This window comes from Anser cygnoides, chromosome 3, assembly GCF_040182565.1.
Source record: "Anser cygnoides isolate HZ-2024a breed goose chromosome 3, Taihu_goose_T2T_genome, whole genome shotgun sequence".
Classification (NCBI taxonomy): Eukaryota; Metazoa; Chordata; class Aves; order Anseriformes; family Anatidae; genus Anser; species Anser cygnoides.
Window position 1 is genome coordinate 30,111,119 of NC_089875.1, and position 24,536 is coordinate 30,135,654.

At 45.0% G+C, this 24,536-nt stretch overlaps 2 protein-coding genes across 5 annotated transcripts in view; both read left to right on the plus strand.

The window, feature by feature from the left end:
- CRIPT (CXXC repeat containing interactor of PDZ3 domain) overlaps positions 1 to 4,802 on the plus strand; it is a 68,173-nt gene extending 63,371 nt beyond the window's left edge. Inside the window, exon 6 of the mRNA XM_013171097.3 lies at positions 1,984 to 4,802. Within this exon, the coding sequence (XP_013026551.1) occupies positions 1,984 to 2,003 (20 nt within the window). The 3' untranslated portion in view covers positions 2,004 to 4,802. The remainder of the gene's footprint in view (positions 1 to 1,983) is intronic.
- Positions 4,803 to 6,068: 1,266 nt separating this feature from the next.
- The window catches only part of SOCS5 (suppressor of cytokine signaling 5), a 31,043-nt gene continuing 12,575 nt past the window's right edge, over positions 6,069 to 24,536 (plus strand). For 2 of the 4 annotated variants that reach the window (XM_066993809.1, XM_066993807.1), the window contains exon 1: positions 6,070 to 6,221. The gene's annotated coding sequence lies outside the window, so the exon portion shown is untranslated. Of the gene's footprint in view, positions 6,222 to 7,676; positions 8,273 to 24,536 lie in introns of those variants that run through there. The other 2 variants (XM_066993808.1, XM_013171086.3) reach the window with 2 other exon arrangements.

Consider the following 24,536-nt stretch of genomic DNA (forward strand, 5'->3'; position numbering starts at 1 on the left):
GATGCAGTGATTTAAACAGAGGATGAGACAAATATAAGTCATGCAAAATATAAAGTGAGTCTGCCATGTAGGTGGTGCAAGCATGCAATACTACTGCCAGGCAGCAGGAGCAATACAATAGGCCCTGCAAAGCCATGTATTCCTAATTATTCGAAGTACAATGTAAAGGGATTTTTTGGAACTAACTTGTTCTCTTTTTTCACTGCAATCTTTTTTTTTTCTTTTTCAAATGAATGAGGAGAATGTACATATGTGTTTGCCTTAGTGATGGTGTACAGTCTGTGTACAAAGGCATATAGACATGATTGATGTCAACATGTTTCCCTGTTTCTAGCCAAGCTGGCAGCACCAGCTTATTCTGAAAGAAAGGAAATTGATTTCCACCCATTTACAGAAAATCTAGTTTATTAACAGTGGATCAGACAAAAAGAACTGTTTTTCATAGCTTGCTAGAACATGCAGGGAAGGAAATAGCCATGATTTGGCTACTGGCAGCTCCACAGCTGCATGGCCAGACCCGTACCACCCACGTCACAGCGTGCAGCAAGCAGCACTAGCACGGGGCAGGGAAGTTACAGCCCTCCTGGGTGAATCAGTGACCAGCTTATCTATGAACTCAGAATAAAAGCACAACCTTCTGATATGTAATACCTAGCTGCATAAAAACTGGGGAAATGCTTACAAAACTTTAATGTGTATCTACTCTTCAAAGTGAGCTAGACTGCCCTAGCCATGGCACGCCAGATCTGTGCTGGTTAATTTGCTCTGTTCATCATCTAGAGCTACTTGAGATGTGTTTTCATTACCCCACAGTCAGATGAAAATAAGCTACCACATGAACAACTTGTAGTATGACCAGCATTATAGAAAGAAAGAGCTCAATACCTGTATTTTGCATGCTGTGTCTCAGGTGAGTCTTTTGCCTACCTGTACTGCAAATTGTCTTTCCCTTGGCAGTGCCAAAGACCATGCCAAAATTCTCCAGCTCAAACATATTTATTTCTTGTAGATTTGTATGAGATAATTTTTACTTTCTAAAAAGCTTGATCCCACAGTCATTACACCTTTGGAACTTCGAGGCTGCTGTTTACTTTTGACTATTTTTTCTCCTCAAATCTAACACAGCAGTGAGAGACTGTTTTAACTTATATATGAACAATTTAAATTTAGGAGAACATTGAACTCTCCCTGCTGCTGTCATTGACAGCTAACGTGAGATGTCTAGCTTGAGAACTAACAGAAATGGTTATTACTGAATGGAGAGTAATTGCAAGGAAATCTTTGCATTTGAATCCCCTGTGGGAGCCAGTGCCATAATTTGATGGACAAACTCTCAGACAGAATAAAGACCCATAATTGATCCTCAATAACAGGAAGGATTTTTATTGTAAAACGTCTGTGTGGTTAAATAAGAAATCACAGGAGAAATTAAGTTACTCGCAACAGAAATCCCTTGATGATAAATGCTTTTTGAGACTCTGCACAGACACAAAAATTTCATTCAAATACATGAAAAAAAATTAAAAGGCCTGATCCTTTATTCTCTTGACTCTCTAAATTCTGAAACACGTGTAAGTCTAAGTTTAATTTACATCTGCAATTTTGATCAGTTAGTGCTTAGTGCTAAAGAATGCTTTTGTGGAAAAAAAAAAAGAGTTTAATTAACTTGCGTTTCTATGAACACTGCAGATATTTTGGAATTTCCAATATAAATAACCAAAGCAGCATAAAACAAGACTTGAGACTTTGGATTAGGAAATTTTCCTCTCTTTTAAAGCAGCACCCTATTATCTTTCTTTTCCTCCATCCCACCATCAGATTCCCCAAATGAAACATAAGGTAATAAGAATGAAGCAGTTGATTATTTCTCTCTATTCAGTTGCTAGTTATTTGCCTGAGCAGCAAGCCATAATGGAAGATGTTTTTATTAAATGAAGAAAACTGTTGATCTTAGGTTGCCAAATCACTGTATTTTCTTTTCAGCTGCTGTGGTGGAACAGTAATGCAGGCCATGGGAAATAACAATGGGAGCAACAGTCCCTGTGGAAAGGAGACCGTGATGTTCTGCTCTCAAATTCACTCTGGGTAATTATTTCATCAGTGCTGTCCTCAAAAAGCAAGAGAACCTGCTCCAAAGTGCTTTCAAAGTCAAGGCGAGGGAGGAACGTTGACAGAGAGAGGTAGCACTTTCTCTTAAACCAAGTAACACAGCTGAAGGAAAAAAAAAAATCCAACAAGCTTTCAGCAAGACAAAATCCAACAAACCTTCTGCAAGGAAGAGGCAGAGTGCTTCCCTGTGTGGATGCTCTGCAGAGACTGCCTAGTCCATCACAGATTTCCTCTGAATAACTATTTTTTATTTTGTACTTTTGGAAGGGAGAAAGGTAAGTAAGATAAGCTGCTAACTTTCCTTTCTGTTTATGCACAGACATCAAAAGCTGGAGCAGGCCATCTGCTGTCAGTAGGCTTGGCAGAGAGGGCAGGTAAAATCCAGTCTGCAGCCTGCATCCTTTGTACCATTTCAGTTTCAGTTACAATTCTAGGTGCGAATGACAATTTGTAAAGCTGAAATTGTGTTTTGGAGTGTATTAAAATTGAGAAAAGAATCATAGAACAATTAAAGTTGTGAAGATCCTCAGAAGGTCATCTGGTGCAACCCTCTCCTATAATGGTGGATTTACTTGACAGCCTAAACAGGCTACAGCTATGCTACTTATACTGTACTGTACGGTGCAAGCTCTTTAGACAAATCATGTTGTGTAGTAGCAGCTTCATACCTATCCTCTTCGGTCTGCCACCTAAAAAGCAGCTGTGTGTGGCAATGGTCAGTTAACAGGAAGATTTAAAGTCATTATGCTAGTCTTGCACTTTTTTACTTACTGAGGACAAGATAAGCTTTCCTTCCTTTCTGTTTTACCCTTTTCCCTTTCTGCTATTTACCGAAACGTTGATATATAATGTATGAAAACACATTGTGTATATCCTTGCCTTCTGTACTGTTAAAGCAGCACAAATGAGTTCTCTTGGGTTGTGCTGGAAGTCAGGGATCCCTGATTCCCTGTCCTGTAACTCTGTAAACCCTGGACCGCATAAATTGTTGCAGAATCAGATTTAAGAAAAAAACAATATATTTGGTCATAAGAGTCTATTAAAAAAGCATAACCAAAGAAAATCCTAACAACTTAAAAAGTGTCAGTGGCAGCAATGAAACCCACTTTCAGATTCTGTCTTCTAAATATCAGTCTTCTGAAACTTTACAAGCTTTGGTTTTACCAGTTTTCTGAATGACTGCCACCTAAGCAAATTTGAGTAATGAACCGTTCAGATGTCTTGATAAAACATGATATAAGGGAAGAAATTACAATGACCCCAAGAGTACCACACATAGGTACACAAAATGTAGGCAACTTTATTTACCAAAGCTGAATAGAGGCTGTCAGTTAATATTGGCTATTCTGCTAGTTCTCCATCAGTTCATTGCAATTGCATGGAGTTTTGTATTTAATCTCTGTACTCAGTTATGTTGGTTTTCTTTTTTTTTCTTTCTTTTTTTTCTTCTGTGTTTCCATGAAGGGGTTAATCCAGGTAGAAATTAAGGGACATCCCAAAAGATGTCCTGCTGTGGAAACAAAAGGAAGGAAGTAGGAAGGAGGTTGTTCAGACAAGCATGTTTGCACAAGTAGATCCGAGAGATGTTGGATTTTAAGTAGCAATTATTAGATTGAAGACCTTAATTCCTCTTGACAAACTGAAGAGGTCTGATACTGTGTGGATAGGGTTTATATTAAATGGGGTTCCTTCCAGGCCATGTGGAACGTCTGCATAAGAGCAGCAATGATTTCTAAGGTGCCAGCCATTGCTCTACTCTATGAAAAGTTTCAAGCTTTTTCTCTCCTTTATTATTTCTGTCTCAGAATGTAAAACTTTACACATGCACTAAAATATGAATATATTTAATAGGATTGAGGTGTAAATGATATTTTGATGAAAATCTAGTTACAGGGATGTAGCATCTTTGTGGATGTAGGATTAACTGCTATTGTTCTAGCTGAAACTGTAGCTTAATCCCGACAAAAACAGTAACATCAAGAGGTTTTGGTCTATGAATAAGAAGAGATACAGCACATTTGGGGCTTTAGGGTCTGTGCTTAATCAAACTTAATAGTTCCGAGAAGTCCATAAGTATCTAGCATAAAAAATATTTACTATGTACTAGAATTAAACATGAATGCTTCCTACAGAAGTCATTAAAAAGGGAAACAGTCTGAAAGTTGAAGTTAAAACTGACTTATGTAACTTTTATACAGGTGGAGTCAGCAGTGGGTAACTGCAGAAATAAATTGTAACTTCAGTCATGCTTCTGAAGCAAAGGCTTTTAGGTGATGTGGTGATACTAAATGTTATAGAATCACAGACTGGATGGGGTGGGAAGGGACTTCTGTAGGTCCCATAGTCCAACCCCTGCTCAAGCAGGGCCACCAACAGCAGGTTGCTCAGGACCACATCCAGGTGGCTTTTGAAGATCTCCCAAGATGCAGGCTCCAAAACCTCTCTGGGCAACCTCTGCGAGTGCTTCGTCACCTGCACAGTAAAAAAAAAAATAAAAAATAATAATTTCCTGATGTTCAGAGGGCACCTCCTGTGCTCCAGTTTGTGTCCATTGCCTCCTGTCTTGTCACTGGGCACCACTAGAAATAGCCCGCCTCCCTCTTCTTTGCATTCTCCCTTCAGATATTTATGTACATTGACGAGCTCCCCTGATCTTCTCCAGGCTGAACAGCCCAGCTCCCTCAGCCTTTCCTCACAGGAGAGGTGCCATTAACTACCATCCATTAGTAGTCCATTAACTACCTTCATGGCCCTTCACTGGAACCCTCCCCACCACGTCCACATCTCTCTTGTACCGGGGAGCCCAGAACTGGACCCGGCACTCCAGGTGTGGCCTCACCAGTGCCGAGCAGAAGGGAAGGCTCCCCTCCCTCGACCTGCAGGCACCACACGTCACCACAGGCCTTCTTTGCTGCGAGCTGCTGACTGGTGTTCAACTTGGTGTCCACCAACACCCCCAGGTTCTTCTCTACAAAGCTGATTTCCAGGCGGTCAGCCCCAACACGCGCCTGGGGTTGTTCCTCCCCAGGTGCAGGGCTTTACCCTTCCCTTTGGTGTAACAGTAACTTAGAATCACAGAATCATCAAGGTTGGAAGAGACCTCCAAGACCATCTGGTCCAACCATCCCCCTACCACCAGTAACACCCACTAAACCATGTCCCTAAGCACCACGTCCAACCTTGCCTTGAACACCCCCAGGGACGGTGACCCCACCACTTCCCTGGGCAACCCCTTCCGATGTCTGACTGCTCCTTCTGAGAAGAAATGTCTCCTCACTTCCAACCTGAGCCTCCCCTGGCGCAACCTGAGGCCATTCCCCCAGCCCTCCCTTGCACCCTAGCAGCGACCAGCACGCTTTGTGTGGTGCGATTCGGTGCGTTTTGGCTGTACCGCAGCCAGGCAGTGAGCTCGCTCCCCATTACAGGGAAGAAGCGAGGGAAAGGAGGGAGAAGCGTTCTGCACAGGGCACAGCCCCTGTACGACAACGACAACAACATGGCTCCAACAGCCTTTAATGTGCCACAGCGCCCTCACGGCGGACCCGCCCGAGCCGGGCCGAACGGGGCCGAGCGCGGCCGAAGCCGCCCGAAGCCGCCCGAGCCCCGCCGCGTCCGGCCGAGTCCGGCTGAGGCTCCTCGAGCGCCGCTTCCGCCTGCTGCCCCGCCACGTGACGCGGCCCCGCCCCGCGCCCCTCGCCCGAACCCAAAATGGCCGCCGGCGAGCCCCTTCCCAGACTGGGCATCGCGCCCGACTCCAAGATGGTCGGCGGCGGAGGCCCGTCGCAGCCATCCTAGCGGGTCAGCCCGGGCGCTGCTCCCGGATAGGCCGCGCGACGCCCCGCCCCGCCCGGCCCGCCGCTCCCATTGGCCGCGCCGCGAGCCAACCCGTCTCCTATTGGCTGCCGAGGCGTCGCTCCCGCTCTGCCCGCTGCGGGGCCGGGGGAGCTATTTTCCATTCGGCGGGGGGGGGCCGGGAGGGGGCCCGGCGGAGCGCACGGCGCGCGCCCAGCGGCAGGCGGCGGCGGGACATGGCGGCGGCGCTGCGGCGGCCGGAGGGGCCCGGGGGGCCGCCGGGACGGCGCTGAGGGGCCGCTGCCCCGGCACGGCGGTGGGTGCGTGGGGACGGGACCGGGACGGGAACGGGAACGGGGCGGCATCGGCGGCCGCTCCTCGCCGCCGCAGGTCCGGGCAGGGCCGGGGTGGCCGCCCCGGGGAGCTGCCGCGGCTGGGGACCGGCTGGGGGCGCAGCTCGGGGCGGTGCTGTGAGGGGACGGCCCGGTGCTGGTGGTGGTGGTGGTGGTGGTGGTGCTGGTGGTGGTGCTGGTGGTGGTGGTGGTGCTGGTGGTGGTGGTGCTGGTGGTGGTGCTGGTGGTGGTGGTGGTGCTGGTGGTGGTGGTGGTGCTGGTGGTGGTGCTGGTGGTGCTGGTGGTGGTGGTGGTGCTGGTGGTGGTGCTGGTGGTGGTGGTGGTGCTGGTGGTGGTGGTGCTGGTGGTGGTGGTGCTGGTGGTGGTGGTGGTGCTGGTGGTGGTGCTGGTGGTGCTGGTGGTGCTGGTGGTGCTGGTGGTGCTGGTGGTGGTGCTGGTGGTGCTGGTGGTGCTGGTGGTGCTGGTGGTGCTGGTGGTGCTGGTGGTGCTGGTGGTGCTGGTGGTGTCAGCCCCATGGCTCGGTGCTTGCAAGGAATCACGGCCACCTGGCCTGGCACCTGGTCAGGGCATGCATGTGGGTGGGCAGCATGCAGGAGTTACGCTCCCCTTCCCTGAACACGTTCGGAATGCTTCTCTTTCTTTTTTTCATCTCTTCTAAAGCCCACTGAAGTTTTATGAGATGTTGCTGCGATTGTAACCGGTGGTGTTAGGCAGTGTGTGCACAGCCAGATCGTCCCACGGGGCACCACTCTCCCTGCATGTGGGGTACCACCCCTGGTTATGCCATGCCAGCCCTGTGATGAAAAATACAGTGCTTTTCCACCAAAACTCATCCCATTATGGCCTGTGTTGCTCCCTTTACTTTGGTAAACGAACAGCTTTTCCCACATAAACTGCAACAACTCCAGGATTATTTTTGTTGGTGGTGCTGTGGTATATTCCTACAAGAAAATGTTTTTAGGGTAGATGTAGTCCAAGTGAGCTGTTTGCAGGGGGATGACATGAATGAAAAGTGCTACCCGAGGTTGCGTTTATGTAACCTTATTTAAAACTGAATTTGCACAGAAAAAGACTGGCTCTCGTAGTAATTGATCTGTCTCCTCCAGAAGGCAGTGAGCTAAGCATGTGTGTTGGATGTCAAGATGAGAGTGAAAATCCTGAGAGTTTCCTTGTGGCTTTAAACTGTTGTGCAGGAGGCTGCATGCTGCATTATCATGGCTATCCAAATACTTCACGTGCTTTGAATACATCTGACTGTTCTGTTCTAGATAAGAGTTTTTAATCATAAAACCTTCTGTGTGGTTATTTTGTTTAAACTTCAGCCTCTTAGAGGCGAGCAATTGCATGTCAGGGTGCTTTTTTTCTTTATAATCTTATTAATATCCTATGAGGTAGGGCCCAGTGCCGGAAGGAGATTGTTCAGTTGCTGGACCCTTTAGTGTGGACTTGTTTAGAGAATCGGTGTCGTAATGTGGCTTCCTAGAAGTGCTTTTGTTTTTATTAAGGAATTACAGAATGAGGGTGTGATTCCTACCTTCCTTTCATGTAAACCTGGTTAGCTTCAGCTAGGGATGCTGCTCCAAGATCACTCTTACCAAAGAGTCTTTTTAGTCCCATTCCTCCCCGCAAAGCGTGTTTTTGCATCGCCGAGGCTGCAGTTCGTGTGCCAGAAGCTTTGAGTGCAGCGAGCCACCGAGCAGGATGGGATGTCCCTTCCCAAGCGCACTTCGGGAGGGGAGTTTGGGGCCGCGTCACTGCTCTCTCGGCTCTCCTGACTCTGCTGCTGAGCTCCTGCCTCGTGTGGGCCTCTGTGTGCACGGACAGCATCAGGGCCGGTTCTTAAAGTGTGTTGCATCCGGAGGAATCTGGAGGCTGGTTCACATCGTCTCACATCGCCCAGGTTTGTGCCGTGTGAGGCCTCCTGCTGAAGCTGCTAGCCTGCGCTCGGCCTGGGTATAACCCTGTTACCTTATCAGATGCAGACTTTGGAGGTTGTGGTCATGAGATACTGACAGGAGGTAAGTAGCCACAGCGAACTACTGAAAGGAGGCAAGTCTCCAAGTTAATAGCTGCTAATTCGTTCGGTTATTAACCTGCAAGCTGGGATGCTCAGATGGACTTGATGTTAAAGCAATAGTCTTAGCAGTGGGGTCTACATAAGGACAGATTTGATTCTCTCTGCTGTTTTTGTTCATTAATAACTACGGCAGAATGAATTAAATAGACTTTTAGGATGTATTCTGAGTCAGTCTGAAGCAAACTGTAAAAAAAGAGAAAACAGAATGAGTTTGAGACCTGATGGACTGAGCTGCTGAGATCTGTTCTGATTTTCCAGTTTGCCTAAATGTCTCGTGTCTACCCCAGTTTCAGAATTGCATTAGCAATTAGTAGAGTGAACTAGTAAATTCAGACAGCTGGTAGCATGCAGTAGCTGTAGCTTGACATGACTTCATACGTATGAGAGCACTGGAAAAATGGCTGGTTTAGTCCTTTGGGGAATATCTAGAGTTTCTCTTCTATTACCCTGGTAATGATGGCAGGTACATCTAAGAAAGAGAGAGCAGATGGAAGAGATTAGGAATCAACTGTGTTCAGTTACAAATTTAAAAAAAATCTTCTTTGCAACATGTGAAACCTGTCACTCTGTGACAAGGTTCTGGATAGGTGGCTGTTCATCACATTTGATGTGGCAGTTCACGTTTCCCTGGTGGACTAATAATCCAAGGTGGTATGATGTGCATTTTTCTGGCCTCATTCACAGTTTTTAAAGCTAGGCAAGGGATGTATTTTAGTCTCATCAAAGGACAGTGATGATTTTTGTTACTAGTTGTAAACCACCTCCTCCTGTGACAGCATGTTGCTAAATAGCTTGGTTTTTAGTAGAGACAAGATTCAGATGACTCCATGCAACTTCCATACAGCAGGTACATAATTTTTAAGGTTTAGTTAAAGTGGTGGTTTCATTTATTGCTACAGATAGCAAAAACAAACCTAAAAACTCAAAGGGGTACCTTTTTCTTTTCTGAAATGTACATGTCCGACCTGAACGAGAGAAAGAACTTCAGATGCTAGGGGTTCACCATGAACTCCTAAAATAGTGATTCATGGAACAGGCTGGATAGCGAAATAATTCTCGAGTAGCTGTCGAAATAGTTCTCTTACTTGCCTCTGTTTCCCCAAGAGCTCCCTAGTGCCTTCAGCCTGAAGGGGAAATTAGCACTTAGCATTTATGCTGTGGTATTTATGCCCCGAGGCTGCATCAAGGCCACAGTGCTGGGTCGGGCTGGGCGCTATCTCGGTGTGCTGCGCCTCTCCTCCGTGCAGCCCTGCCCTGCGCCGTGTGGAGGTGCCTGCGAGCTCCTCGAGGGGCCTGCCTCGGTCGGAAAAAGGTTTACATCGATGGCATTGGGATCCCAAGGATTTATCCACTTCCCTGACGCTGCTAACCTGTGCTTGGCACCAAGATGCAGTCGCTCCATTAAATACGAAGTGCCCCGAAACGATGTGTTTTTCTGTGGTTTAGCTGTTGGGCAGCTTATTTTAATCTTTGAGCTATATCTAGTTTAAAAATTGTATTTAAAGTTTAGCAAATGTATGCTATACCTTCTGGAGCCCTTATACTTTGTCAGCTCTATAAATTAACTCTGACACACTGAATATTTTTCACCAGCTAACGTAGCTGTTAGTTAAGTTAAATAAAGGAGAAAAGCCCACATGCTCTCTCCGTGCATACAGCTGGACATCTCTCTTAAATTTTTCAACAAAAATGAAATTTTGATTGCTTTTTAAAGCTTCATGAATACACTAATTGGTGAATCATCTAATGTGCAGTTTAGTTTCAGGAAATATGTAATGGCTCACTAACTTCACGGTTATAAGATTATGCAGACCTTCTGAAAATCTCAGTAAGAAAATGTGTGCAGTGGTGGTGGCGGCTGATATTTTTGGCTGTGAGCGAGGTTGGCTAAAACTCAATGTAGTTCTGCATAGTCTGCACTAGTTTATATGGTAGAAAACCCTTTGAAGAATTATCTGGAAGGAAGAAAGAGTAATTTTACAGGTTTATCTGCTCGTGGGACCTTAGCCAGGTTTTGTTAAAGAGATTCGCAGTCAGGAACCTCTCCTGGATCTGTAACTAGTCCTGGATAAGGTGGCAGCCTGTTCTTCCTTGCCTGCACTTCTGCACAGCTGTGGTTGGTGAGTTCTTCAGCCTTCACATTGGACAGCTGCAAAAGGCTTAAAGCCTGTCTGAAAGGCTGAGGCAAGGAGGGGAGGTGGAGGCAGCCCGGATAAGTAACGCTTCTCGAGGGCGCTGGAGCATCTTCTGTGCGCAGCCAGATGAGGTGCGTTCCTGGTTAGCATATAGTCAGGTAATACCCTGATGTGTTATCCCCCGAGGTGCTCAAGCCAACGGCCTTTTCACGTGGAGGCTTGGGTCTCCGCAGGAGTCGCTGAGGAATCAAGCAGTTCAGCAACCTGCTTCCTTCCTCTGCTGCACCAAGAGGAAAGGTAAATTTGCACGGCGTAAGGTTTCTTTGTTAGTTTCTCTAACACACGTTCTCATCTGTCCAAGATGCCTGAAACACGCTTGGCATGTTGTTGTAGTGCAGGACCAGGTGTTGCAAGCCCTGATTTCGTACGGGAGGAAGCTCTTGCTGTGTTGGGAAGTGCTTCACAGGTTTGTTTCTGAAAAGCGCATGATGAAAATGAAAAGTGTACCTACAGAGGTGGAATTTAAAAGGTCGCTTAAAAAATGTAAGTACCTTGGAAGCAATATAGAGTAGGTTTCCTGCGGTGCTAAATCAGATGACAGTTTTTGTTCCTGCTCAGCAGAGTGAGTTCTGGTAGTAATTCGGCGGTCGGCATGGCACCCCGCTGAAATCCTTTGGGCCTCAGCACTGGAGGCCGGCCTGTTAGTCCTACGTGTGAGGGACGCCGGGGCCTGGCACCTGGCACCTCTTGTGTGGCTCCTTTGGGTGAGAGAAGCTCAAGGGCTGCGGCCGAAAGAATTAGATTGGCTTCATGGAGACTACAGTAAAACTGATGGGGATCATCTCCTACAACATTTGTCCCTCAGCAGCAGAAATGTAGGGTGCAGAGGCTGCTTGCGCCAGTTTGAGGTGATTTTTGCTGTGAAACTTGGCTAGCTGGGGACGACAATGCTTATTAGGGCAGACCTGCAAGTCCCCTACTTCTGGCAAAGAGCTTCAGCACCAGACCTCCCTCGCCAGGACTCCTCTGACTTTTGGTGTGTTGAATCCTATCTGCTTTTCTATCTGTGTACCCTCCCTGCCTCCCCCGGGGCCTTGGTTTTGCTGCGGGGCCTGTGAGGCAGTTTGATTTACGGACTGGCTCGCTCATGGAAAAAGTACCCTGTTGCTGAGCTTTGTTTTTGGAGAGCTTTTAAATTTGACTGGCCTCGGTGGAGAAGGAAGTATTTTAATTGTTCCAGTAGTGCAGTCAGAGGTCTCTCGCTCTTTTGAAACGGCACATGGATAAAGAGGCCGAGCATTAGGCCGCAAACTGGTGTGGAGGCTTTCTCGGGTAGCTTTGGGTGAGCTCTTACACTGCCTGGTTGCTGTCCTGTTCGCTTAGTTCCTCAGTTCTCGCTGCTCTGTTAGGGAATGCTGAGTTACATGCTTCTTTTTAACATGTTAAGCCTCACTTGGATAGGAAGAGGAATTCAATTAAATACACAAATAGCATTTTAAAATTGGTGTGTGGTTTAATTACTTCAGATATGCTGCGTAAGTAGTAAGAAAAGGCAATTTTTTCAAGACACACTTTTCATTTAAAATTTGCTCGGGAAGTTAAAAGCTTTTGTGCCTTATTGCATTTTGACTTGGTAGCCGTCACTTCTCTTTCATTGGGCTTACTGCTCGGAAGGGGAAGGTATTTGTCTATTTTAAAGCCACCAAACAGTTTCTTTATTTTTTTTTTTTTCAACCAGTCCATTTACTCCGTGTAGGCAGGATGGCTGTGATGAAGCTGTGAGCAGGAGAGTGATGCCGAGGCTGCCACCCTCTTCCCCCCACCGGGCTGCTCAGTGAGGGGTCGCTGAGCCCTGCTGTGGCCCCCCCGGGTGCTGGAGCCGGCAGCGGGTGCCCCATCGGCCTCCTGCGGTGTAAGGAAGTCTCGAATCCAGCCTGTGAGGTTTCTGCTGCGGAGGGCTCCTTGGCTGTCCCTGCAAGTTCTCACCAGTCACTTCTACCCATTCTGCCATTTGATGCTCCTTAGAGCTTCAGCAGCAAGCATGAGCTGCTCTGATTTTTGCTCTATTTTTATTTATTTGTTAATTGCAAGCCAAGGTCTTAATATTGATTGCAATAGTTCTAGGTAGATTTGGATATAAAACGGATTTTAAACTAAAGGATAAGGTCAGCTCTGTCTTTAAAAGTGTATGTGGCATATCTGCTGAAGTTCCTCCTAATTACTGTCCTTATGGTCTGGATGCTGCATTTAGTAAGGCAAGGAGTTTGACAGCAGGATCTCTGGTTCTTATGGATGTGAGACAAATTATGTATCATAATTTACACTGGTTATTAGGTTAAGAATACTGTTAATATTGTCTTGGAGAATGCAAAGGTAGTAAGTACCTCTTGGTTTGAAAGGGTGTCAGGGATGTGATACGAAATATTTCACCTGCTCTTGTATTCCTTGCTGGGCACGTGTTGGCCTGGTAAGTCTGCTTGTTCGTGCTTGCTGCCGTTATTAGTTCGTGGCATGGCTTGGCTGTCAACAAGCTTCGGTCTTGAGTAAAAGCTGCCTTACAGTTCTAGAAACCGTCTGGGATGATAACATTGCGCTTGTTGGTTTCTGTTGATGTTTTAGTAATCTCGAGAATGTTTGAAGTAGGCTTTTGGAGAAAATCTGAATTTACTTTGGAAATCTAACATAGTGTGCATTGCTAAAATTGGTAGAAGTAGACTTTCTGATTCTGTCTGGCTTGGGGATGGAAAATAAATTTGTGTGTATATATATATATAGTTACATATCTATATATATACATATCATATTGTTGTAATAAATATAATCTGGCAATTAGTCTTGCAGTATGATGATTTCAGAATAATTTATGTGTTTTGGTCTTCTGTGGTGTTCTCATGATTCAGTTAACACTTTAGAAAGTTCATTACTTACATCTACAAGGCGGTGTATATCCCACAGGTATTTTTATGTCCATTGAATAGTACTCTAGCAAAATTTATTTGAATAAACACAAGGATTCTTTCAGCTTGGCCTGATCTGCTGTTTCTCTTTCCTGAAAGTAAAAGGAGGAGCTGGGAATCTCAGCATTATAAAACTGCTGACATGGCTGTGCTGTCAGAAGTGAGAAAACTGCTTTACCTCGTGAGTCTGGATTGACCAGTGTTGGTTCTCCTGTGCAGATGGTTTGGGTCTGTTGCTGTCTCAAATTTCGTGGGGTCTGAAGCATCTGCTTAGAGGACTTTAGCGTTGTGGTCAGTAGGACTGTCAGTCCTACATGCATGTGATGAGGTGGTTTTGTTCCCTCAAATTCCTTTGGGTGTGAAGCATCTGTTAAAGAATTTTTAGTATTTTGGTCAGGAGTGTGACTAAAATTCAAAACTACCAGGTAATTGCACTCACCTGCTGCTCAAAGTTGGTTATGCAGATGAGCGATGACCACTGCAACGAGAGCAAGATTTTTGTTTGGGCCTTGCTGGTTTGGCAGAACAGATACGGACTGCTTGTAGACACGAGCAGAATAAGCAGGTTAGGGGCCTTGAGGTCCACGCTGGTACGGTAGTTCATCTGAAAAAGTTGTCATCTTGTATTTTAGATTAATGTTTGGACATGGTATGGCATGTAGTTTTGGAGAAAGCATTTTTTCTACTGTCAGCCATGAAAAGGTAAGTAATTCAGGCAAAACTGTCTTTCTGTTGATTAAATTTGTTTCTGGGACTAGGTCTGGAAGCTAGTTTCTAGAGGCTAAGTGTGCAGCCCAAAAGCCTGAAGTCTCCCTGGTTTTGTGCTTGTTTGGTTCGTCCTTCCCCAAATCTGTTGACCACTGTTGTACTTCTTTCTTTTTTTTTTCTGGTGAGAGCTGTTTATTTTATTTTATTGTGACTGGTTTTAATCGTGACTCTAAGAATGGAAAAATTTCTTCTCGACTCTCTGTATTTAACTGATATTGGGAAATCTTCGCTGGTAGTGAGCTCCAGAGGAACTTTACAGCCCTGTTTTCAGCAATACAGCTGGCTTATTTGGGGAGAAAATATATTCTTGCTGAGTGTCACAGATGACACCAGATAAGCTGAAGATTTGCTGTTGCACCTCTTCTGTATATGGTTTGTAAGAAATAAATGACTTTGGTCTTAGTCCTGTAAGTTCTTGCTTATAGGTTCAAAAGTTATGTTATGGAATCACGTTTTGTTCCAGTTATGCAAATAATTGCCTTGTTTTTCTGGGTAGCAGTAGAAACAAAGAAGTAAAAGATCCACGTAGCCCACGAATTAATTCTAGGATGTTTTTAAAACTTCAGTCAAATGTGAGAGATGGATCAATTTTGTACCAGGCTCAGCTAATTGTCTTAATGCTAGCGAAGTTAACGTGGCATACCAACAGTATATCTGTGCATAGTTCAGGAACATGTCATCCCTGCGTTTGCTTTAAAGCCTGTAATAAGTGGAAAGAATCTAGATTTGCCAGTTTCATAATTGACAGAGGCAGGTATAATTTCACACAAGTTTCTTAATGGGACATCTGCAATGACATTTTCTGTTTTCCCAGGAAATACAGGCACTAAAATTTTTATTTTTTTCTCAGAATCCCAGATAACAGCAAATAAGTGAACCTGAAAATTGTGCAGAAAAGATTATTGTGATGTAGGGAGATAACATGCTGTACAGCTGTGGCTTGCAATTTGTTCATTTCTATGAAATTTCAGAAAATTATATTCCGTGTTGTGAGCGTTGTGCTCTATTTGACAAATGCTTGATGCAGCAAAGATGTACAACCAAGTAGTTTTGCCCTTGCTGTGCGGTACAAACCCAGAAAGAGGTTACTTGTGGTCAGGGTACACGTTCAGTTTTTTTCCTGTAAACTCCCTGCTCCTATCTCATTTTGTGAGATCTCACAAATGTTGGGCTTAGTTCGTTCTGTTACTCACAGACTTGCTTTTCTTGGTACTGTGAAGTTATAGCTTTAATGCCAAAAAATCTACTTTGCAATTTAATTTTGGCTGACCTGATGAGGGTCAGTAATTATAGTTACTGTTTCCAGCAAGTTGAGTTTTTCCAGCAGTCTTTCTATGAAGAATGTGGCTGTAGATTAATGGAACAAAAAATTGAGTCAAAACCTGTTTTTTCTGCCAAAGTCAAACATAAGAGTAGGTGCTAGTAAGGTTTTCAAAACTGTTACCTAGTTAATTTGTAGATCTACTGTGAGCTGGTGCTCAAGGAAGTGTAAAACTGATTTAATTTAGTGAGAAAGTTATTAGGGTACAGCTCATTTTTAAAAATAAAAAATAAAAAAAATAAATAAAAACTCATAGCGATTTCGTGGAAGTTTTTAAACTCTTAGAGACCGATCGCTGTTGAAACACTTCTAGAGCTTGCTGCCTCTGTGCTTCCTGCCAACAGCGAGGCTGTCATCTGGAAAGCATGGGACTCTGTCTTTTTTCAAGCTCTTCTGAACTGGGAGAGGACAGTAAGTTGGGGATTGTTGATGTAAGAATATGCTGACGGCACAGGTTACTCACCGAACAGGATTCCTCCTATTCTGTCTTGGTAATTCACGCACATGGCTGAGCATCGCGGAGGGGCTGAGCAGGCAGCATCGTGCGCTGCTTCAGGATGACCACTGAGTAGTGTACAAAAGTACTCGGCTGATGCCTGGCCTGAAGGATCCTTTATTTCTGCAGTTTCGTTAATCTCGGTGAGTTTTCCTGGTGCTCAGTGCTGGCTCGTTACAAAACACCTTAGTACTGGTGTAAGGAATGATCTGGAGGTAAACGCTTTGCAAGTGTAGCTGAGTGTTTTTAGCATGGAAAAGTAGTCTCGATCTTTGCTGTCAGAGACCCTCACGGCTCCCTTACAGCAGGGATTATAGAGGTGTTACAGACACAGCTATAATGGCAATAGTTCTTGTGCTTAATTTGGGACAGCGATGGAAGCCAAATCAGGGCAGGAACGTCCATGTCCAGAGCTGGCTCTGTTACAGAGCTGTGCCAGGTGGGCCTACCAGTACAGCACCATTCGCAAATCCCTGAAGCGCTGGCGAGCCCAGTGCTTCTGCTTCTTGTTACCTCTTCATTTAGCCTTGCAGACATATTCTACAGTAATTTTTGGTACTGATTTTAGAGTTGAACCGTGTATTTAGATGTTTAATGGGAAGTGATTGTGCTTCAAAATCTGAGATTTGGGGAAACTTTGGTGTGACCTCCTAGAGGTTATTGCTAACAGATCTATCTGTTAAAGGAAGGCTCTGATCCCAAACAACCAAGCCTGTATCCTCTAGAACGGTTTTTCAGGCTATGGTGTGTTGTTAATGGTTTACGAACCTCTCCCAGCAGGTACTTAGGGATAAATTCCTGGCTCAGGGGGCTCATACCCGAATCCTGGGATGAGTAGCTGAGCGTGGGTAGTAAAATGTAATCTCTTGCTGCCTCTATGCAGGAGCCAGCCCTGGGGGTCGAATAAATGCATGCAGGAGATTGCTAGTCAAATGGGTTTGCAAGCTGTCCTGTACATGCAGGAATTAAGCAGATAGTGAACTGTTTATTCCTACTCTTCAGCTGTAGCATGGGAGTCCGCACCAGGGAGACAGAGTTGGGCCTCCTTGGTGAGGAGCGGCAGCAAGGAGCGTGCCATAGGGTAGGGGAGCAGAAGGATAGGAAACGGAGCTCAGGGTGAGCTGAAGGGAGCTGAAGCTTGTGGCGTGTCAGCAGTCACGGAACTGCAGGCGGCCGTGATGCCTTGGACACGATGCCTGGGCTGGGAGGCAGTGCCAACGGGTGGCTGCTCTTGTGTCTTCTGTCAGGTAGAAAGGCCGCACGAGTGCGGAAATCTGCTGAAAAACACGCAAAACGTTCCACAAAAAACAACAGCAAAACCAGCCAACCGATATTCGGACGAGGGTGTAACTGTGGACCGGGTGTAGCTATATTCAGCAGTATTCCGGTTTAGGCTGGCTGCGAGTGGTGCTCTTCTCTCTTTCCATGATACTTCAGCTGGCTTTAAATTGTCCCTAGCGGAAGGTCGAGCAATGGTACGTGAAGTAAACAGTCGGGGGCCGTGGTTGGTCTGGTCTTCATTTCTGTGTGTTCTGAAGTTAAATGGGACGCCCAGCACTGCTGGGAAGAGGGGCAGAAGAGTGAAGAAGAACCTCTTCTGGTCGTTGCCTTTTCTTACTGTTGGAGTGGGACTTTTTCGTCTTCAAACCATGAGGAGTCTTGTTTGCGTGGGCTTCTTTAGCTCCTCCTTACCGTGGGTCTAAGAGTCTGCCATTTTCTGTGATAAATTCAGAGAATAGTGTCACCTGTACATGTCTGTGTTGCATCACTATCTCCTTTCCCACCTCTATGCACTACTACTAGGATGGCTGTGTCCTATCCCAATTTACAATATCGGTGCCATGAGATCTTCAGATTCAGTACAGTGTCTCTGAGGCTTGCTAAGGTCACTCTGGTTTGTCTTAAATGTAGTGTTTTCTGGAGAAAACAGGACAGCACGGGGGGGGTAATGTTACCTGATCTGTTCTTATCCCAATAAGCAAACAAATAGCTGGAGTTTTCAGAGAGGAAGATAACTGTTTTATGTGTGTTTGCTGGATCATCCCGTTCTGTTTTACCGAGCCCGACGCTGGCGGTTACACGGAAGGAAACTCTGAGAGCGCTTGGTTGCTCACCACCAGCTTGCAGCCCCACTGGACGAGCGGGGTAGCTGTGGTTCGGTATCACTGACGTGTTTTATTTTGTGGCACGGCTGTAAACTCCTGCGGCAAAGCGTGCTGCTGGGTAAGTGAGAATGGGAGCTCATACGTGAGTCATCGGTCCCCCCGGTGTTCTTCCTCCATCTCATTTCCATAGATAATAGGAAGTGTTGGACAATTTTTAAGAGGTGCTGCGTTCAGTTGTTTATAACGTTGCTGAGCTGTAATCTTTTGGACTGAAATGCTTTATGCCTTTTCTTTTGCCTTGGGTTTGACTTTGTTTAAAGCTTTCAGCCAAAATTCTTCATCTGTTTTCAGAAACCAAAGGAGAATAATTGTGCCTTTTTTATGGCAATCTCTTTGAAATATTGTAGTGCACCTCTGAACTGGAACATGTACTTGAAATTTGTCAGCGGATGACCTCTGGCAGAGAGGTAATGTTTTAATTTTATATGAATATCTGCCAAAACTGAGCCAATTCTCTTTTTGAAAATTTTTGTTCTGGACATGCCAACATTTCTCTGCGGAATTCCTTGGAGACTGTCTGCAGTCTGTGTGCTCAGCAGGATTTTCCTTTCAAGTGCACCTCTGGACCTCAGCGAGCTGTGCGGAGCCTGGGAGCCAGAACCATAAGGAAGGAGCGGGTCCCCCGAGTTAAGTGAGGGGTGGAGATGCGGTAATGCCACAAAGCAAGGAGGAAAATCTCCTTGAGACAGACCTGGCACATGGCAGCTCCAGAATCAGGCCTTGTTCCTCCTTTTTTTCTCTTGTCAGCTGCCCAGGACCTCCAGACCCCAGCTGGTGCCCTACAGCGATGGTTCTGCCCGTAGTGGGGCACATATCCCAGCACGTGGTACAGCTGAGCACGGCAAGCATGTTGCTCGTCTCGCTGATGAGCATCTGGGGCTCGTAGCAAGCGTGCTCAATCACTTCTTAAGACTGGGGCGAACACATTTGGTCCATACTGGTTGCTCGCAGTCATCCAGAAAAGCTCAGTTCTGATTCATTACGGATCTTAACAGATAAAATCTGGAAAGGCTACCGAGACAGTGAACCTAAAGGTTTTTTTCTTCAGGGATTTCAAATTGGACCAAGTTTGGCTGTACTTCTGCAAGGGTGTCAGAAGATACTCCTCACAGAGTCCACGCTTACTAAATTTAAAACATGAGGAGGTGGGTTTTTTGTTTTTGTTTTTAAATGGGTGAAATGTAACTTTTTGGGACATTTTTCCTGGAATAACTTCAGCTTTGAAAAGCTATTTTTGGTAGCTGCCCACACCGAAAAATTCAGACCAAATGGGTAAGCTGTGGTAAGCCTTTGAACGTGGTCTGATAATAGGAAGCAGTAGGTGATGGTGGTTTAAAACAAAAAATAACATTTCAAAGATGTATGCCTCATGTTGGAAACTACTTTAAGCCCATTGAGTAGGCTGAATTCCTCTGGTGCTTTTGAGGTGGCTGGTTCATACTTTGAGATGGCATTGCTTATGGATACTGTGTAGGATAAAGTAGCCTTTTGGTTTTTTTTTTTTAGCATTTCCTCTGTAGCAAAATTTACGTCCATTGTGTAGTTGCTTGAAGCTGTCTGAGATAACCAACCTCCCATGAAGGGTGTCGCTGTCCTTGCTGTCAGCCTGCCTTCCTCGGAGCTGGAGGCAGGACAACTGCAGCAGTGTCAGCTTCGCAGGGAGGTGGCTGAGCAGGAGCTGCTTTTCCATGTCTGCCCGGTATAGGAGAGAAGAAGTAGATTTTGCTGTGAGATGTTCTAGTCTGGCTGGTTATCAAAACTCTTACGAAGATAAAACCTTCATTTTTCTTCAAATCGTGGCTGATTTTAAGTTGCTAACATGTTAGTCCTGTATGCCTCTGCTGCCGATGCCAGCGCTATCAGAAATTTTGCGACCTTACGTACAGCTCAAACACTCGACAGTGCTCTCTGGGTTTCCCCCCTTCCCTCCACCTGCCTCGTTGACTCTTTGGCTGTTCTGTAGCAGGCAAGTCTGGGATCTGTGTGAAGTTGCAAGACTGTTCTTAGTTCTTCAGACCCTTCAACTTTAATGGCTTGGGAGGAGTTCAAGCTGTGGCTAATCACAGGCCTTCCAGGAAAATTTCTTCCTTTTCATCCACTAATGAGGAGCGATAATTTTGCAGTTGTCGTTCTTGTGATCACCCTGCTTGCTTTCCACCAGGATTTCCTGGCCCCTCTGTGATGGTGGCTAAATGTAGAAACTGTCACATGTGTTTTCTCACTTTATCGTTAGGAGATTTGTGTTTTCTAATTCAAGAATCAAATTCCTCTCATTGTGGAGGAGACTTAAGGAGCATAGCTTCCTGAAATAATTTATTGAACAGGTTTTGCCTGTTTTCCTGAAAAAGCTTATGCAGGTTGTTTGGTGTTTTAAGTAACATTGAACTTCCCTTTTGAAAAAACGAAGAGGAGAAATAGTTTTGTATTTTAATATTAAGAGTTGCATGGCTCTTGGATCCTCTAAAATGTACGGTATTTTGTTAGGTAAATCTTAGTTTTTAAGGCTTAACTTTATCTTTCTGGTACACAATTGTAGCTTTCACTTATTTCCTTTAATAATATGTTGCCTAGTACTTGGAGAATTTGATTGAGCAGTAAGGGGTGAGGTTTCACAGAAATGGCTAAACCACTGCTGCTGGGTGAGGTGGTTCTTCCCCTCTTTGCTCTTGGCTTGAGAGCCCGGAGCTTCTCTTACCCTCACTCTGTCACTCGTCTCTTCTGGTTGCGTTTTCCTGGGTAATGTTCTGTCTGCCTCTAGCGAGCCGATTCCAGTTGACCAGTGAGTACCTTTATGGCAGGTAATGAAACTAGAGGTCAGGCGGATGTTGGAACAGACGCAGAGGGATGGGAGGGAAGCAGGAATATCCCTTCTAGCATCAGCAAGTGGTGGTAGGTTAGTAACCCTGGACTGGCACCCTTGGGATGCCCTGCCTATATCTGTTGATGACAAACAGCCAAGAAAGACCCGTTCTGTTCCCTTTGCATGCGGGGTGGTAGCTTATCTTCTCAACTTGATATGGTGAAATAGCGTCACTCACTCACTCTGTGGTTTTTTGTTGTTTGTTTTTTTGGAAATGCTTGCTCTGTCAAGTTCATCATCTGGGAATCACTGTTTGATTTAGGCTTGCTCAGTTTTATGCGGTGCTGCAAGCTTTCTGCATGAAATGCTTTCTCTTAAATCATTCATACAAGTGAATCTCTGCTTTTATAAACCTGATGAAGGGGAAAAAAAGGTTAAGTTTTTATTACTCTTGTGGAGTTGGTAGGGCTGTTGTAAAGATTCACTTTTCTAGTCCGTTCCTTTGCATCTTGGAGTTCTTGCAACCTCTAACTTAACACTTACCCTTATCAGATGTGAGACCATAGGTACTTGTTCACTTCCCAGTACTGAATGAGCTGTTAATTGTGTTGGGGATTGGACTGGCATTGCAGGTTAGCGAGTTGGCCTCTTTCAGTTAAGCATTCTCTTATGGATTAATAGAAGGGCACAGTAGTTAACCCGTGGGTTCCTGGCATATGACTAGGTCTTGGAGAAACTATATGAGTGATCCTCAGTGAAAACTCAAGGCGACTTTAGGATTAGATAGATGACTTCAAAAGGTAGAGCACTTGCATCTTATCTTCAGAAGAATGTAGGAGCTAATCAAACACACACATACCTTTTTCTTAGAAAGCTCTCGTCGTGCGGGATGAGATGGCACGCTCAGTTAACATACGCCAGTGCATCTTTGCCAGAATAGGCGTTTTTATTCAAATAGCTCTGATGTAACTGATTGTATTATGTAAGGCCAAGGAGAAAGGCACAGCCACACCTTGACAAGAATTATCACCTCTTTTGCATCTTGTTACGACATAAATCCAGCTCCTTAAAGATAACCTAGTAACATAATATTTTAGTTAGTGCTGCAGTTTTAATGGATCGATGCTCTTAAGAGGAAAGAGAGACCTGGCTTTCTTACCAGTGATTGTTCAGCCTCTGATGCATACTCTGTGCATAGTGATAGCCTTATGTTTTGGCAACATCAGGAATTAGTTTTTCTGCTTGAAGCTTTTATGGTACACACTGATATTTGACCATACTTGTGCTTCGAATTGTGAGCATCTAGTGCCTGTTCTGCATGGCACAAGAAAAGAGTAGCATTCTTTTTTTATTTTTTTTAATTTAATGACACAGAAGTCTTCTTACTCTTGAGTGCAAACTCATTAAAGTTGTCTTTTGTAAAGGCCCAGATTACAAAAGGAGAGCAACTACTGTAAAGAGCTGCATTCTTTGCTGTGCTGTCACTGAGAAACATTTTGTTGTTGTTAGAGCAGTAACTTGAAACTTAGTGGTTTGTGATCTCGTTACACTGGGCCTTTTAAAGATTGCTAAAGGATCTTTTAATTACCACTCTTTAACATTGCTATCAGTTAAAGGAATAATGCTTCTATAGGTCAATTAAAGACAGAGGGGCTTGCTCCCTTGGCTGTTAGGGTGGGTTTGTCCTGGTGGTTCCCATGTTTCATGGCTATCAGGCAGTTCCACTACAACCTCTTGGTCTCACAGACTGCATAATTCTGCAGTAACGCTTATCGACTGAAACATCTTTCATACAAAGACTACGTCCAATTACTGACTGTTTTAACACTTCCAAATCTCCAGTTATGTAAGTCATGGAAATAGTCACACTACTGTACATGGTTGGAATTCTTGACTAGCTAAAGTAGAACTATTAAAATGTGAAACTTAAGCTCTTAAATTAGTTCTGACTTCAAATATTTATACTTAAAATATCTTGAACAAATAATGAAAATCTTTGGTATTCATGCAATGTATGTATACTTCATGTATACACACACTTATGTATGTGTATATATTAGATACTTGTTGGGTCAGTAATATAAAACTCTGGTAAAGCTAACAAAGCTAACTGATACATTTTTTCCCTTTTTCATAAGAAAAATCTCCCAAACTCAGGGGCTGAACCTATAAGGATAATGCTTCAACTTTTTTTTTGCTTGAATTATAATAACATGAAAATATCAAGGGCAGAATTCAGTGAATTTGAAGCTTTCTGCAACTCATGATATCATATATGATGAAAATCAAAGCATGTTCAAAGTGTCTTTCCACACTTCTGGAAGTCCTGCTCGAAGTTGCTCATGCAGTCTGCCTTTAGCTAGCATCCAGAATGTTTGGTTTTTAAACTTTTTTCCTCCTTAAAGAAGCACTGCAATTTGCTTTGTACTGCGACCTGCTGTTGTGCATGCTTCGTGTGTCCAATGCGCAGAATATCCAGGACAGTCTTGATTTTGATTTCTTCTGGCGTTCGAGTCTGTAATTTTAAAGTTGTCGTAATACATTTAAGCGAGCTCTCGCTGGAGATTGAAAAACCTAAATTTCAGCTCCGTGCCAACGTGGCGCTGGTGTTGGTGGTGCAGCTGCTGTGCCGCAGCGAGGTGGGGTGGGCGCTCAGCGAGGTGGGGTGGGCGCTCAGCGGCAGAGCTCCCCCGTGCCCAGCCGCAAAGCATGGGCTCCTTTCAGCCGGCGGCTCGCAGAGAGCGTGGTTCTGATAGCTCTGACTGGCTGCGGTCTAGGATGAAGTTGCCTGCGGATCAAAGTGAACGCATGAAACGGGCTAGACCTCCTGGCAGCCTTTCAGCTGCTGCTCCTCCTTTGCAGGGTTTGTATTCTTTTACCTTCCCCTGCCCAGCCTGGGGAGCCAGGTGCTTGCTGCCAATTAGTCTTGTCAAGACAGCCGGAGCTTCTCCTGACAAGCTTGACTGCTGACAGCAGCTGGGGGGTAGTCCTGGACAGGATTTTAACTCCTAGCTTGCCACGTGCTCTGCAGGTTAAATCCACAGGTTTCCTTCTCCGCTTATCCAGACACGCTTCTGTTTTATGAAAACATGCTTTATACAGAAATTGATCTGAGAGAACTCGTGACACTTCTTAACTTCTCCCCCAGGAGAAGGCAGAGTGGGAGCTGAATCATTTTGAAGGTCATTTTGCAGACTGGATGCTATCAGAGCTGCCCATCCTAGGCCACCTTTCCGCCTGACGCACAGTGCGGCTGAAGCTAGATAAGAGACCGGCCTGGTCCAACACTTTCCTCCTCCTCGCTTGAGATTTAATTTCTTCAGTATCGCACTAGCACGATGGACCAACTGCTGGCTGTATGTTAGTATAGTTGTACTATAAATTGCAGCGAAATTTTCATATTTCTTGAACCTATCAAGTCATTTATGCTGCTGCCTTTGTAGCTCATTTCTAGTCGTAGATCTCTTCTGAGTTTTCTTGTTGTCTTTTACGCGTGCATATGACCTTGCTACTATCTAGTGCTTTGTTCCATTAATGTTAGCAGTGAACAAAAAATACAGATG